At 40.7% G+C, this 15,090-nt stretch overlaps 2 protein-coding genes across 2 annotated transcripts in view; one reads left to right on the top strand and one right to left on the bottom strand.

Annotated features, from left to right (window-relative positions):
- Nucleotides 1-6,988, top strand: part of LOC125018895 (VPS10 domain-containing receptor SorCS1-like) — a 41,758-nt gene extending 34,770 nt beyond the window's left edge. The window contains exons 24-27 of the mRNA XM_047603312.1: nucleotides 858-957; nucleotides 1,169-1,277; nucleotides 2,273-2,427; nucleotides 4,957-6,988. Coding sequence (XP_047459268.1) covers nucleotides 858-957; nucleotides 1,169-1,277; nucleotides 2,273-2,427; nucleotides 4,957-5,015 — 423 coding nt within the window. The 3' untranslated portion in view covers nucleotides 5,016-6,988. The remainder of the gene's footprint in view (nucleotides 1-857; nucleotides 958-1,168; nucleotides 1,278-2,272; nucleotides 2,428-4,956) is intronic.
- Nucleotides 6,989-8,277: 1,289 nt separating this feature from the next.
- The window catches only part of sorcs3b (sortilin related VPS10 domain containing receptor 3b), a 44,873-nt gene continuing 38,060 nt past the window's right edge, over nucleotides 8,278-15,090 (bottom strand). The window contains exons 25-27 of the mRNA XM_047603313.1: nucleotides 14,683-14,788; nucleotides 14,437-14,597; nucleotides 8,278-10,466 (exon numbers count right to left, since the gene is read on the bottom strand). Coding sequence (XP_047459269.1) covers nucleotides 10,402-10,466; nucleotides 14,437-14,597; nucleotides 14,683-14,788 — 332 coding nt within the window. The 3' untranslated portion in view covers nucleotides 8,278-10,401. The remainder of the gene's footprint in view (nucleotides 10,467-14,436; nucleotides 14,598-14,682; nucleotides 14,789-15,090) is intronic.

Below are 15,090 nucleotides of genomic sequence, written 5' to 3'. Positions count from 1 at the left end.
TCTAAAGCCTGTCTGATTACCTGGCAGAACCTCACAGACAATAGGGTAATAAATCTTCAGTTCACTGTTCTCATCTCCAGTGAATGACTTGCAGCACTAGGAGGCATTAACTGAGTGTGTGCCCGCACGTACACATGTGCACGCGTTCCGTGTATGCGAGGAGCAGCTTATTAAAATGTGTAATAGATTTACTGACCCTGATATGCCACTAGAACAAAAAGTAATTATTCATACTGTGTAGAGCGGTCTAATTTTAACCAGTGGAAAGATTTTAGAAAGAGGGAGATGGAATTAGTGAGGCATGGCTAAGGACTCAAATGGGCAATGGGAAGGCATTCTGGTCTCTTGTTAAATGACTGCTTCATCAAGGTGTGAAAAGCAAGGGAACTGGAGGCGCTTCGGGGAGAAAAATTAAAACAGTAATTTTATGTTATTAGAACATACTTTGATTTCCAGTAATGTTGGCTCGCCAAACTTTTAAGTCACTAAACTCACTCAAAAATCAAATAAAAAAAGAGGCACACAAAGGATTATAGGTGGAAAAAAAATCCCCCGTTGTGAAAGAAACGGGGGAAAGATGATTATTTTTTTTTAAATGTCACTGCCACAGAATGAGCAGAACGACCTTTTACCTGAGAGGGTCCCGGTCGCCATTAAAGATGTCAGTGTGCAGCGGGTTTGACTCTCTGTGCGTCACGTCAACATTTGCTCCTCCTCAGAAAGAAGCAAAAATCCCGATCCATAATTCAGGCCGCCGGACGAAATGACTGCGGCTGAAATATTGATGACTGTGGAAGAATATTGGTGTACAGCTGCTGCTAACAGAGTCTTCTCTGCTCCGTCACTCCCCCTGATAGCTTTCTCAGGTTCTGCTAAGTGCTCTGAACCAAGACCTCATCCAGTTTACGCTCCGGCCGGGGGTGCAGGTGAACGTGTACGCCACTCGGCTGTCTCCAGGTGAGTCCGAGGCGCGCCTGGCTGAGCAAATGGCAGCCCGGTCGATCGGTGTTTTGCTTAGACGTCAGCTTTTCTCGGCCCCGGTGCTCAAATTCCCCATAGATATTTAACGGGATTGTTAAATAATTCACCCGAATTTAAGATAGAAATATACATTTGTCCTCGTTTAGCTTCCATGCTCACTCCTTTATTTAACGTTTCTCCTTCAAAGCTCCTCTGGTGGACAGCAGCGACGGCGGCCACAGCAGCACTGCAGTCATCATGCTCGTGTCGGTCGTGCTCGTGGGCTTGGCCGTCTTTGTGATATATAAATTCAAGAGGTACGGTACGCTGGTTTATAATCGGTGCAATTTTGCTTTTTGTGTGTGTGTTTGTTTGCGCAGCTCCACTATGTCTAGAGTCGCTTATTCGCCATCATCTATAAGCAAGCACCTGAAGAGCTGAAAACTTTCCCGAAGTGTGAAGACTCCATATAACTCTGAGTTATGGTTTGTCCACGGCACAATAATAGCTCGAGGAATAAGACAATTCCCCTCTGTCTCAATCTGCAGAATATTACAGGCAATGACAGTCTAATCAATTCTCCCAGAGTGCTGAATGGGTGTCAGAGTCCTGCTGTTATCAATATTCATCTATCTGACAATGTGAGGCTTGACCTTTCGGAAATGCTAAACACAGCCATTCAAGGTGAGGCATTCTCCGCAGAGTGGCAGGAAAGGTTGAGCAGATAAGTCCTGAGACAACATATATTATACAGTGAGGGGCGTACAGTAAATAGCATCCCCTGCTGCAGGTAATCCCGTGCCAGTCACCGGGGGAACCGCTCAGTTCCCTCTGTAGTTTGTGGAATTTGACTCATCATAAAGTAAAACATTACACAAGTTGAACTTTCAGAGCGCTAATTACTACATTAAGAAGCCAACGCCGGGCTTCTTAAGCTCCCTCTACTGCCACAGCGGCAGCTGCAGCACAAAACCACGGGGGGAGGACTCTGAAATTAGAAATGCGAGATGTTAGTTTTAAGCGGAATTGGGGATGCATCGGAGGGGATGAAAAATTGATTGAAAACTGAGGTGAACAATATGAAAGTGAGAGAGCGATGCCCAACGGAATGCAGAATGCCCCAGTTTCTGGCTTTCAAGCAATCCTCTCCCATCCTTAACAGTTAAAAATAGTGTGTGACACATTATGCTTAGTGAGAGCATTAGCGAAACAGGCCTGATAGAAAGCAAGGTTTCCATTAACTGTTTTTTTTTTCTTTAAAACCTTTTTTTTTTCTTTTTCTTTTTTTTCTCCCACTCCGCATGACCTGCAGGAAGATCCCGGGCATGAACACGTACACAGCGGAGCAGCCCGACAAAGAACAGGAGGTCATCCCGACAGTGACCTCCATAGCCGTCCCAAACCCTGAGGGGGACAAGCTGACCTCACTTGATCATGTGGATGTACAGCTGGACACAAAAAGCAGAGGTATATGTGCCTGTTTCTGCCTTAAAGCTCCAGTGTCTTGTTGGGCTTCATATTTTCCAGCTCATGTTGCTCAATGAATGTCGTTTGGAATACTTTTGGAACGCGTTGGCTGCATGTCAACAATGTAGGGCTGCTAGGAAGCTAACTTCCAGCGGAGAAAATGACAGTGCACTGTACTTTCATTGCAGCTGCATTATTACTGACCTGATAGAATGGAATTCATTTATTTTGTGGTAACAGGAATTTGAAAAAAGACATTTAGAAAATGCATCTTTCCAGGAAGTTTCCCCTTTTACATTATAATCCACACAACACACCATTAACTGTCTTTATTAATTTATGCAGAATAAAGCTTAGAAATAGCTTGTTTGTTTCTGAAAAAAACAAAAACAAGACAGTACGTATACATTACTCAAAGCTCAAACATAGTGTAGTATATCATAGTATACGCACGGCTGGAGCCTGGCTTCCCTGGTGGGCAGCAGTGACAGGGACCACTGCAGCACTGCAGTCATCATGCTCCCGTCAGTCGCACTGATGGGCTTGACATTCTTCATGATACGTACATATAGAGAACTCATAGACACACGTAGAGGAGAGTCGCAGAGTTTCCCTGACGCAAACTGACAGGTTAAAGGTTAAATATTTCTGTACAAATGTTGAAAGTAAACATAGACCTGAAAAAATGAAAAATGTGACGTGTACAAGGATGTAACAAGCGACTGTGGCTCAGCAGGTAGAGCGGGTTATCGGTTTGATCCCGTGTGACACGCAGACCACACGCTGAAGCGTCCTTGAGCAAGACACTGAACGCCAGGTCGCTCCTGGTGCCTGTACAGGGAGATGAATGTGCTTCTGTGAGCGACTGGTCAGATGTGTCATTGGGGCCGTAAAGCGTTTTCAGTTAGAATACTTAGTTAGAATAATGTTGCCATTGCTGCCGTTCATGCTCTTCTTGTTGCTTTCCTCCAATCCCTCGTTAAATGAGTAGCAGCATATAATTCACCACAGCGGCACAAATTTCCACGGTGGCTAAAATGTTGACTTGTCATAAAATACTACACACACGTCTTCCCTTTTTTGTGCTGAAATAAAAAACAAATTACCTTTAGGCAACTCACCTATTTCCTAGAACAATTTCCTCATTGTACCTGATAATCCACAGTCATCAATGCTTGTGTCAGTGGTACTTCCTGTATCAGATTTGCATCACCCTATATTTCAGTTTACTGAATGTACGCTGGGTAATAGTAATCACATCCTGCACTAACTGTTCACCAGTAACTAAAGTGAAGTACAACAACATGTTTGTCATTTGTGTTGCTAATTTTAACATTCAAATACAAACAAAAAAATGCAGAATAAAGTCACAAAGATAAACTGCTTGAAACTTTTAGCATTTCCTGTCTTCCCAACGCTAGTTTCCCACGTAAATACGCACTTTGATAAAATTTTTGGTGAGGTTTTTGTTTTGTTTGCATTTTTCTGGGAGATATATTTAGTTGTGCATAATATGCAGTGTATTCTATTCCAGGGGTCTTCAACATTTTTCAAGCTAAGGACCCTAAACTGATTAAGTAGCTACCCACTACCTACTATGTGTGTTCTATATTAAACTAAGCCTAGTGCTATTTATAAATATACATTATTATTATTGTTTTGCATTCATTATTAAGATATCCCTTTACTAAAATATGTTGGATTCATGTTGATGTGTATTTAAATAAATAAATATATATATATATATAAAAAAAATGTCTAATCAACCAAAGATTTTGCGACCCCCCTGCAATGCCTCCATGGATGCACTAGGGGGTTGCGGACCCCCTGTTGAAGACCTGTGTTCTAATCCCATATTAAATGGGACATCGATTTGGAAACACACATTCTCGGATTTAAAGTCGAATACTTTTTCAATGCCACAAGTAAGGTTTAATTTACCTTCTTTTTGTTTGGGTTGTGGCAGACATTGCAGACAAATATCTCCAAGCATCAGCACATAAAACCGAAAGCATCTGCACGGCAAGGCCGTATATTTAAGTTGTCACAACCCGTAGGAAGTGTGGCCACGGGCTGAATCTCTCTGACAGGGGAGAGATACTTAATATTCACTTAACGTTAAGTGCTGATGCAAGTATTCCTGCCCCTGTGTTGTTGTCGCACGAGTTGCCAAGATACCGTAGTTATTATTATGTGCGCTATATTTATGTATTTGTCAGCCGGGGTTTGCCATGGTGATGTATTAGCATGAGGCACGATCAGGTGATGAGGATGTCTACGTGAATTATTTGACCCAATGAAATAATTAGTGTAGCCGAAACATAGCAAGATGTGTGAAAGCATTTTCATCAAGAAATATCTCTGAAGTTCCTCTTGATTTACCTCTGCCTGTAGCCGAACAATCGACCCGTCCAAGATAAATGTGTTTGCCTGCAAAAAAAAATAAAAAATAAAAAAATATATACACCCATATGCAAATAGGTACATAAAATTCCTCCTCTGTCTCTTTCCTTTCTTCTCCCTTGCCAGGCTACCTGCCATCTCACACAGACATCAAGCTCTCTGATGAAGCGCCCCGTGTGTTTTAATGTTGAGAGTCTATGACCGACTCGAAAGCAATACATCTTCTTTGGCAGTTACTTCCAGCAAGCTATGAAACCACGGTCACAATGAATGGTCTCGAGTGTTTTGCTACCCATGCATGGATGGACCAGTTCACACTGTGCTGCCTAATCCCTCTGAGGAGACTGTACAGATTTATACTTGCTTCTTGAAAAGGAACAATTTTTGACTGAAATACTTGTATTTTTGCAAGGACGTTGATCTTTTTATGTAAATAATGTACATCCATAATGGAAGAAGTAAAAGTTATTTGTCTCAGCTGGTTACAGCTGCGCCTGCTCCAATATGAAAATATCAAACAGCCGTATGGGACCGATGTGTAATAACACCCCCCCCACTCCCACCACCACCACCACCACCAACAACAACAACAACAAAAAAAAATCTCCTATCTCTGTATTTGGACTTGTGTTTGTGAACTTTACTTTATTTAACAGTGTGGAAATAGCTTATCAGAGTAAGACAGTGAGGGAAGCAGATTCATTAAGCTCTGTACAATCAGTACATCTTATCACCAGAGGCTCATCAAATGAAAGCTTGCAATATCCAGGAGATGAAGGAGGACTCCAAGCTCCGGATCTGTGTATTCCATCAAGGCTGTCTCCTCGCCGCTCAAAATGTTATATATGTCATAAGAGAAATAAGAACAGAAGATGCTACTAGATAGGTAGAGGCAGCGGATGAGGATCTGGGCAGTCCCTCTTGTTCACTCAAATAAGTCATTTTATTGACAACGAATGAACCCACCCTTACACGAAATATACCCAAATAATGTGGCTGATTAATATTGCAGAAGCAATCTCGTGTGGTCAATTTGCCCGTTGAACAGTGCAGTGATTTTTGAACTTGTGCTTCGTATTTATTTTGTTGCCAGGAGCATTTCTTGTACATTCTGGTTTCTATAAAGAAAACAAAATGTAAATGTAAATGTTATGAATAATTCCTCTCAGCAACCGCAGAGCGGACGAACACTTGTTGTGATGCAGTGAGAAATTAATTAAAGTGCTACATTTGCGCTTTAATTAGGCACTGGATCAAGGTTGTCTACGTGATGATGGAGATTTACCACGAGTCGTTAAGAGACTCCTTGACTCAGTTGCAAATTGTTCCGCATCTTTTCTTTGAACTGATCTCACTGTGAAGGTTGCGGTGCCTTCTCGCAGGACAACGCTGGAGCTACGCCAGGGTCGACGAAGAAACGAGTTCCTCTTGTTGTTTATTCTGGCCTGTTTATCTACCATGAAGATACCAGCATCTACACGTGGCGATTCCTCGGTTTACAGTAATGCAGAGGAGCCTGGAGTTTGTTCTAGGTCCCCCTCACCCCACCCCACCCCCCCAAGGACTCGGCGGACAAAAGGCAGCAGATTTGTTCATCTCCTGTGCTGCGAGGGACACAGAGATAGAGAAGACGTATCTCCTGTCAACAAGGCTCAGCCTACGCACACGGCTTTGGTCAGCTGCTGTCTCTTTGGGATAAGTACTGAAGTTCTTCTTCATCAAACTTTTCTTTTTAAGTGTTGTCAGCATCATATGTCAGACAGACAAATTGACTCGAGGCCTCTCCATACTTCTTCTCTCCAAACCTCCGATCGAGCCTGGAGCATAAATAAAGTTGTACCGGTCTTCAGGCGAACTCTCTGACACAAGTTTCATTTTCGTGCTTGATATTTATTTGGCTACATTTCCCGTCAGATCCCAGTAATTATTAACTTGTGAATATGATTGTGAAACCTACTTGCATGAAGAAGTTTTTTTTTTTTTTTTCAAGCTCCTTTAAAAATTTTGCGGGGAAAAAAAAATATGTGAACTGCCGTATTTTCTGTTGGACAACTCAATCATTACAAGTGATGTGATTATTTAGTGGGTTGTTGCAGTGTTTTTCATTTGATATCTCGCAGAAGTAACCATGGTTGCAGAATAAAGCAGAAACAATGTGGCTGGTTGATAAAGTGAGCATGTTTTTTTTTTTTTTGTTTTTTGTTTTTTTGCTTTCAGTCACAATGCTTCATGAAAGGCAAAGCTCCACCTCGAACGTGAACGTGTCAGTCAAGTTTGAGGAATTAGCTGCCTTCTTCTTCTTTGTCTCTTAACAAGTGTTGCTTGGCATGCCCACAGTTTCAGTGCAGCAATTTGCATGATACAATGGGGCCAAGCTAGAGGACAATGAAAAGCTCCAAGTAGCCCGGAGTGATTCTAATAGGCTAGTTCCTTGGCTCCCCCACTGAGCAACAAATTAATTATCCCCTCTCCAGGAAATCAACACACAAACACTAACACGCACACACGCAATCAAGAAGGAAGATTTTCCCAGCCTGGGTATCACCTTGAATGAAAAATGTCCCACAACAATAACCCACAGCAATATTGTGTTAGCCACAGTGTGAAATTGATGAGCATGTTTCCTTTCATTGAGTGCTACATTACAGTGTCTGGCTGCAGCGAATCATCCATTAGTGATTGTCACCGTTCAATTTGATTGTGCACCGCCGAACATCCCAGGGCAGTTAGAGAAAGGCCTTGGTGTTAATTCAGACTGAGAGCAGGAGCGAGAATAAGACTCTCGGGGCGTTGATGGCTGTTAGAGTGATGAAGATTGGTGTGTGATACGAAGCCGTTGAAGTGGCAAACAAAATGCAAAGCGTAGGAACAAGGGCCCGGTGGCTGCAGCTCCGCCAGCCAGGAGGACTCATTTCAACCGATCAACCAGCACAGCTTCGCCCTCCAACCTCGCATGCCGCTTACATGTTGACGTTCTGGGCTTTTGTCTTTCTCAATCAGGACACAGAAAGAGCAAACTAACACCTTTTAGTTATTCTTTACAAAAATCATGTTTGTCATCACTTGACAGGAGGATAGTAATTGTCCTTTTTAAAATAGAAACGTCTGTAACTGGCAACTTGAGGGATGGAGGTAAAATGAAGCTCAGTCTAAATGTCAGATGGGGATCTTCAGATGGGTGTTATCACACTTCTTCCCATTAAAGCCGATTTCAGAGCCTCCGTGGGATCATTAAAAGTGTTATGCCAGGGCTGATACACAGGCGGCTACAAGGCACCTGTATGTCAGATAAGATCGTGGCAAAAAAAAAAAAAAATAGCATCCATTTTTTTTTTTCTTTTGACTTTATGTCACGACACCACAGACATTTCTCATTCACTGCCTGACCTTACACATCCCACGACCACACACGGTTGCACGGGTTGCACGCATAATTCAAAAGCGTAATTCCATATAAAAATACATTTATTTTTGAACAGTTTCAAAATGGCAATTTGTTCACAGTAAGAAATGTGGTCGAAAACGAGACGATTTTCATATAATCGAGCAAAAAGCAACAATGTCAGAGATCATATCATGCACAATGTCTGGGCAATTTCACAACTAGACTATTAGACGAGGTGTTTAATAATTTATTTTAATGTGTCAAGTAAAGTTTAAAATCACCATGATATATATTTATATATGTATATATACAGTGCTTGCTCACCCCAATATAGTCTTTTATCACAGATAGTTAGGGCATGCTACTGTAAAAAAAAATAAATAAAAAGGACATATAGCTTGTGGGACTTAAAGTCATGGAAACACAATGCTGCCGGTTCAACTTGCTGAGTTTACAATAAAGTAGGATGAAGCCGGTGCTTAGATTGAAATTCCATCTTATTCTATGTACACGATGTTATTTCCTCTACTAAGGCCAGACTTTCATGTTATGAGAGAAGAAGTCATTGAAAGCACCATATTATCTTACAGGAAAAAAAAAAAAAAAAAAAAGACAACTTTCTGATTTCCACATTTTTATACATACGCATTATATTTACGACTCAAGGACCTCAAGTTTCAGGGCGGTAAAAGTTTATCCGGAGCAAGTTAAAGTGGACATAAGAATGTTACAATAGTAGTCTTCAATAACAAAAGTTCAAATAAATAAATTATACTTCTAATTGAGTCACAGCAATACTTGTTTGTTGCAGTAATATCTACACGGGTTACAAGGAAGAGACATGAAAATGACTAAACAAACTAAATAAAAGGGTTACACTCGACGGATTTTATAGCCTGGGTCAATTTGTGTGATAGAGGAAAATATTGAAGTAGCTGGAAAATGTTATCAACAAGTACTGCGAGACAGAAAGAAAGCATTTTATGACATTGACGCTATAGTGCAGGACTTTTACAAATAAATTAATGTTGGTTGCGCTGCCAAATTAGTTCACGCACAAGTTATTCGGTTCCAGGTTAATTTCCTCTGTGTCTCGCAATACAAATTTAAATGTGTTGTGGCAACATTTCTGGGCTGTTGCACTGGTATTGTTACTTTTTATGTCTAGCCTGGAATTGGTTGTTTGTCAGAGACAAAGGAGGCTACAGCAACTATAGGAGTACAGCAGAGAAACTAGGGTTACAAATATAACTAAGGCTGCTTTCACATCTATTTCATCATTGCAAAACTGGGAGCGTTTCCCCACCAGGTCAGTTCGCATGAGCTGGTATGAAGACACGTTAGCCACGGGCCAAAATTACAGTTGGAAAGCCACGATACCACAATCTTACAACTATTTATAAGCTCCTACATATATATAGCTAAGTTTACCTAATGCGGAATAAGTTGTTATTTGCCTGCAGTGCATCTTCTCAATATACAGACGCTACAGTGACACATGAACCACTGAACAGCAACAATTGCCAGTGCCTACACTCACTGTTGACGCTACAGTTTTTCATTCATCAAGTGTCTGTTTCTGATGATCCAAATGAAAAAAATTACCGTTCAGAGGCTGATGAGAGACAAACCTTTGGTGAGACTTTTGAATCTATCACATACAATAAAGCCTATACATGCTCTGTTAATGGTACTTTTCCTATTTGGATGATATCAGTATTTTTGGGTTCCCTATCAGTCCCTATAACATACCATCCTCAAAGGTTTTTGGGGGTATTTTATTTTAGTTTTGCTGTCTGTATTATCCTAATGAAGGACAAACCAGATGTTTCAAAGTGAGTAAAAACGTGATCCGACTGTTCCAAAAAAAATATGAGAACTGTCAGATCGTTGGCAGTGGTAAAGAGCTTGAGAGTCTGGATGCTATTTGGACATTTTGTGCTCGGTATCAGCTCATTTCGGCAGCTCGCCGCCCTCAAACTGGAGGTCCTGGAGTCTGGCTCAGTGGACTGTTCCTTATCAAGTATAGTACACCACATACTTAATCTATCCACGCGAATAAAAAACATGACTTGGAACCATTGCAGCTATCAGCGTGAAATAAATAAGAAAAAAAAAAACAATGCCAACAAGCTATTGTAGCACAATTGAAACACAACAACTTGTACTTACTCGGCGACCGAGCCCTAGACATTAGTACAGTTTGGGAATTCCCTCGTAACAATTCTCTCCACGTTTCTTCCAATTCCTCCTGGAAACGTGAAAACAAATATTAAAAATCAGTAAATGCAGTCAACTGCTTTGCCACCGTGAACTTTGAGCTATTAGCGGATATCTCGGCAACAACACCAAGCAGCCCAAAGTCAAACCTAGTCCTCTCTAATCTTTTTCACACGAAGATCAAATGGTTTGTGCAAGATTTTACGAATTCATTGCCCCAAGCACTTTGGTTGAAAAGCTGCCTGTTGTCACCCTGGGAGACCGTGGCCTATCTGAGCAGGGCTGAGCTGGTGATGGAGGGCTGATAAGATGTTGTTCAGATTGCGGAGACACTGGCTTATTCGAAGGTGGAACTTCAGCGTCTCAACTGTGTCAGCAGCTTAAACTCAGTCATTTGTACAGAGCGGCGTGAGGCGCATTTAATGTTCATACACCTAATAACCTGGCAGTAAATCCATCAAGGTAAAGATGTGGCTGTGTCAGTACTGATTTGCAAGAGAAATAATGATTTATGAAATTTAAATTGGTTTTGAAATGAACAAATTTCGAGCCTAACATCTATGTGGTGTACAGCAAGATTACAATTCGTAAGGTAAGTGATAACATGGAAATCAGCAAAGCCGCACTCGGAGAACTTAAATTTCTTCAAACCTGCAGCAAAATTAATTTCCTTTTCCAGTTGGATTTTTCCTTTCAGCCAGTTTCCGACCACTACCTGCTACTGCAGCCAGTGGTGGTATGTAGCTACTATACTTATTCAGGTACTAACTCTAGTCTTTACGTGAGTCCAAAAACTCCCATGAGGATTAAATGATATGAGACCTTCATTTTAAATTCCACGTTATATTTTACCTCGCAAATTGTAATTTTGATGCACACTACAGAGATGTTAGCCTTGAAATGTGCTCATTTTAAAACTAATTTAAGTCTACTTTATGCTTCCGTTAAATTTGACAGTTTTAATTGCTTTTAAGATGAAGATTATATACAATCATTTAAGATACTCAGAGTGTTAAAGACTATAATATAGGGGCAGATGATATCCCATTTCATTCATCAGCTCCATCAAATAAAGTTCAGTAAATGTTTAAACGGTTTGTATATTGGAATTTCTTCTTTCTTGTCACGTTAACATCGTCTCACGACCTCTCAGATTAATCAGCTGTCCCCGTGTGTAAAACTGTACATGACTTAGTTCAAACTAGTGCCAGTAGCACACTGCTCACATCCTGATCAGTACTTACACTGCACTGTCCTGTTAACACCTCTGCATTTTAGCACATTTCATACTTGGAGTGGTGTATTTTTCACTGCTTACAATTAGTCATTTTTCCTTTGTCAGTTAAGTAGAGGAATGAAATACTTAATTTCTCATGTCCATTGCCACCGAAGCTGCAATATCTTGAGGGAAGCAAAAGAAAGTTATAAACTTTTATACCTACTTTCATACTTTCATATTCATATATTCATGTGTTTCTGCACACAGTATGCACAGTACCTACGGTAACTTCAATATTGACCGTTTTTTAGGTTTGCTTTTATTTTCTACCAACTTCTGAGAGAAATATTGAGCTTTTGAGCTGATAAATGACCCACAACACACCACACTCACCGCCTATGTAGTCTCTAACACCGCCTAGGTGATGTTTGGTGCTGAGCAGGAGGTTGTTTCGCTGTGGTTTTTGGTTTTCAGTGAAAACATCTGCTTTCCGTGGCTCAAAAGAACCCTACGAGAGCTGTGAACTGTAAAGCTCCGTGAGCTGCAGATTCAGGTCTCGGGTCCATCAATAAAAGCGTCCAGTTTCATTTGATACACTGCCAGCCACTTAAAGCCACTTCAAGGATTTGACACAAATAAAAAAGTAAATTACAAAGGTTTCTGTAGAGTAACTCTCACTGAGTAAAAGTGTTTTTAAAGCTTTAACCAGCGGAGCAGGTCATACAGTTCCACTGTTTTATCCCCTACCCTCAAACACTTGTGATTCTCCCCAGGTGTTTTTCGTGTAACTCTCAGCGGTTTGATTTTGTGACGCTTAAGTTTTCTTGACTTATTGACCTGACACCTTCACCAACGTATCTCACAGACTCCCTAATCGCTTTTTACAGCTTATTTCATCCTGATTTCATTTCAGCTGTAAATTTCTAAAAAGCCCATGAGCGCCGTCCTTTTAATCATTCAGTGATAACATAAATCAAACGAGGATTCTTAACTAAATGTTAAATTTTTCATTTTAATCTGTCACATCCTGCTTTAACCTTCATGAATTCTGACTGGTTTTACTTAATAGCTCCAGAATCCCTTTGACGACTATCGGTGATGAACAGAGTCTTCTTTTTCTTCTTAGAGACCATAAAGCCATTTGAACTAAGCAGGAGACACATAAACTCACTGAACCTACACCTTAATTAAATTAACACTGGTTAATGTTTATTCTCTGGTAGGGGGTGTGTTGTGTATGCAGTTAAATCCACACGTCAAAGCAACGATGAAACAACATGATAGATAAATCAATGAAGAATATTGCTTACAGATGGATGATGATATTAATCCTACAGACCCCTGCAGTAGCAGATGATGGATTTCATCATGCTCTTGTAAAGCAGATGAAACAAATACAACAGACTCAGATCTGAAAATCTGAATATACTGTACAAGAGTCAAACCTAAGTAGACGAATACTAATGAAACCTTTAAACAGCAGGTTGTAAATTAATTTAATCTAGCAACTCCCAGATCGATGGCCCCATGCTGCTCTGCCCTTTTGTAAATAAAAGCAACCAAAAAAGGAGTTGATTTGTTTCGGAGCAGCAAAGACTTAAGAAAAGGCAGAAACAGCTGAGAAATGAAAAATAGCCAAAGTGCTGAGTGACCAGAAAAGATTCCTGCAGCCCACATGTCTGTGTCAGGAGCACTGCAATGCTCCTTTTGTCAAATGGTCTGCAGGGACTGAATAGGTCTCATCTCGAGGACATTACAGCGGATATGCAGCATAGCAATCAAAAATAACTTGTTTCCGTTCAGATGCTGGAGCCGTTGGAGTGTTTGTCACGCGCGCGGTTCGAAAAAAAAATATATGACACACTGCAGTGATGAAGACGCTTCTGCACCTCAGACGTGGGCTGCACTTTAATGTATTAGGGGACTCACTTAAACGAGACAGAAACAATGTCATTGTATTTTGTTTCTACACCAAATTACTGTTTTCAGATGATGCATTGTCAGGGAAATAAAACGTTAATCAGAGTTGGCCTATTACAGTGACAGGCATCTTTAAAGCCCTGTATTAATGGACCTGAGCAGTTCAGATATTAATTTTCAGTATTTAGTTTAGCTTTGACATCAGTTACTGGCATGTTGCCCTTAATGTGGGAATAAAATAATTTTTAGCTCTTCTCAAGAAATGATTGGGACAATAATAGTTATATGAATGAACATAAAAACAAGAATGAAAACCAAATTATTCCAACTATATGGGGTAGAGCGGGGGTCTTCAATATTTTTCAGGCCAAGGACCCTCAAACTGATGGAGAGATTAGGTAGGGTCCCCCTACCTACTATATGTGTTCTATATTAAACTTGGCCTTGTGCTATTTATAATTATATATTATTATTACCATTTGGCATTTAATATTAAGCTATTCAAAGCGAGAATCCCCTGTTGAAGACCTACGGGGTGGTAGAAAGTACATCTACTCTAAAAATACAGTTGTGTAGTCCTTGGATTTTACATTGTATTTTTTCTTTTCCACGCTACATTTATCAAAGAAATATGGGCTTTTTATACAATTTATTTAGAACCTGTAAAGAACATAAAGTTTTTAAAAACGTACAATGAGATCTACATCAGAATGCTGTTTTGTGTAAGTAAAGAGGTCGTTTTGGCAAAATTTTGACTCCGCTAAATACCTTTTAAACTGTGCTTGAGTCAAAGCTCTGTATAATTCTTCCACCTCTGCTTCAAAAACAACGTGACATATAGTTGCTGGTGGTTAATGAGTACCTCTGTTCCTCGCCTCCAGGTCCTTCTCCATGAGTTCTTTCTGAGAGGGAAACTCGCTGAGCTTGACCTTGGACATGGTGTCGTTCTGTCCGACCGTACTTATCACCTCCGGTTCCTTCTCATGGCTGTCCTCAGTCTGAACGTGGATCCAGGGGATTTTCCTAAGGCAGAGTCAGATAAGACAATTACTTATTTTTACTTACAGATGAATTCTGCTCAAGTATGCTCTCGTGTGACTGAACGCACCTCTTGAACTTGTAGATGAAGAAGGCCGCTAAACCCACGAACACCACGCTGAGCAGCATCAGCATGGCCGGCCCGCTATGGATTGAGTTCGAATCCACAAGTGGCGCTGAAACACAAACATGCTTAGCGATCCCCACTTTGATCAAGACAAAATTCTTTCTTTTTTTTTGTTGTGAGCCCTGTCTTATTCAGCAGAGATTACTTCCATTACCCAATGTCATGTCCTAACTGCAGGTACAGTTTGAAGAGCTGCTCTCTGCATGTTATCCCCTCAGTACATTAAAAGGAACCTTTAGGAGGTCCGCTGCTTCTCCCTGGGGTCCGTTACGCAGGTAGGAGCTTATGCATAGTCATGGCTTTTTAAATGCTGAGATGCAATATTCAAAGTATTTCCCCTGGCCGCCCATC

Source organism: Mugil cephalus, chromosome 13, assembly GCF_022458985.1.
Source record: "Mugil cephalus isolate CIBA_MC_2020 chromosome 13, CIBA_Mcephalus_1.1, whole genome shotgun sequence".
NCBI classification, from domain to species: Eukaryota; Metazoa; Chordata; class Actinopteri; order Mugiliformes; family Mugilidae; genus Mugil; species Mugil cephalus.
This window is presented reverse-complemented; position numbering and strand designations above follow the sequence as displayed.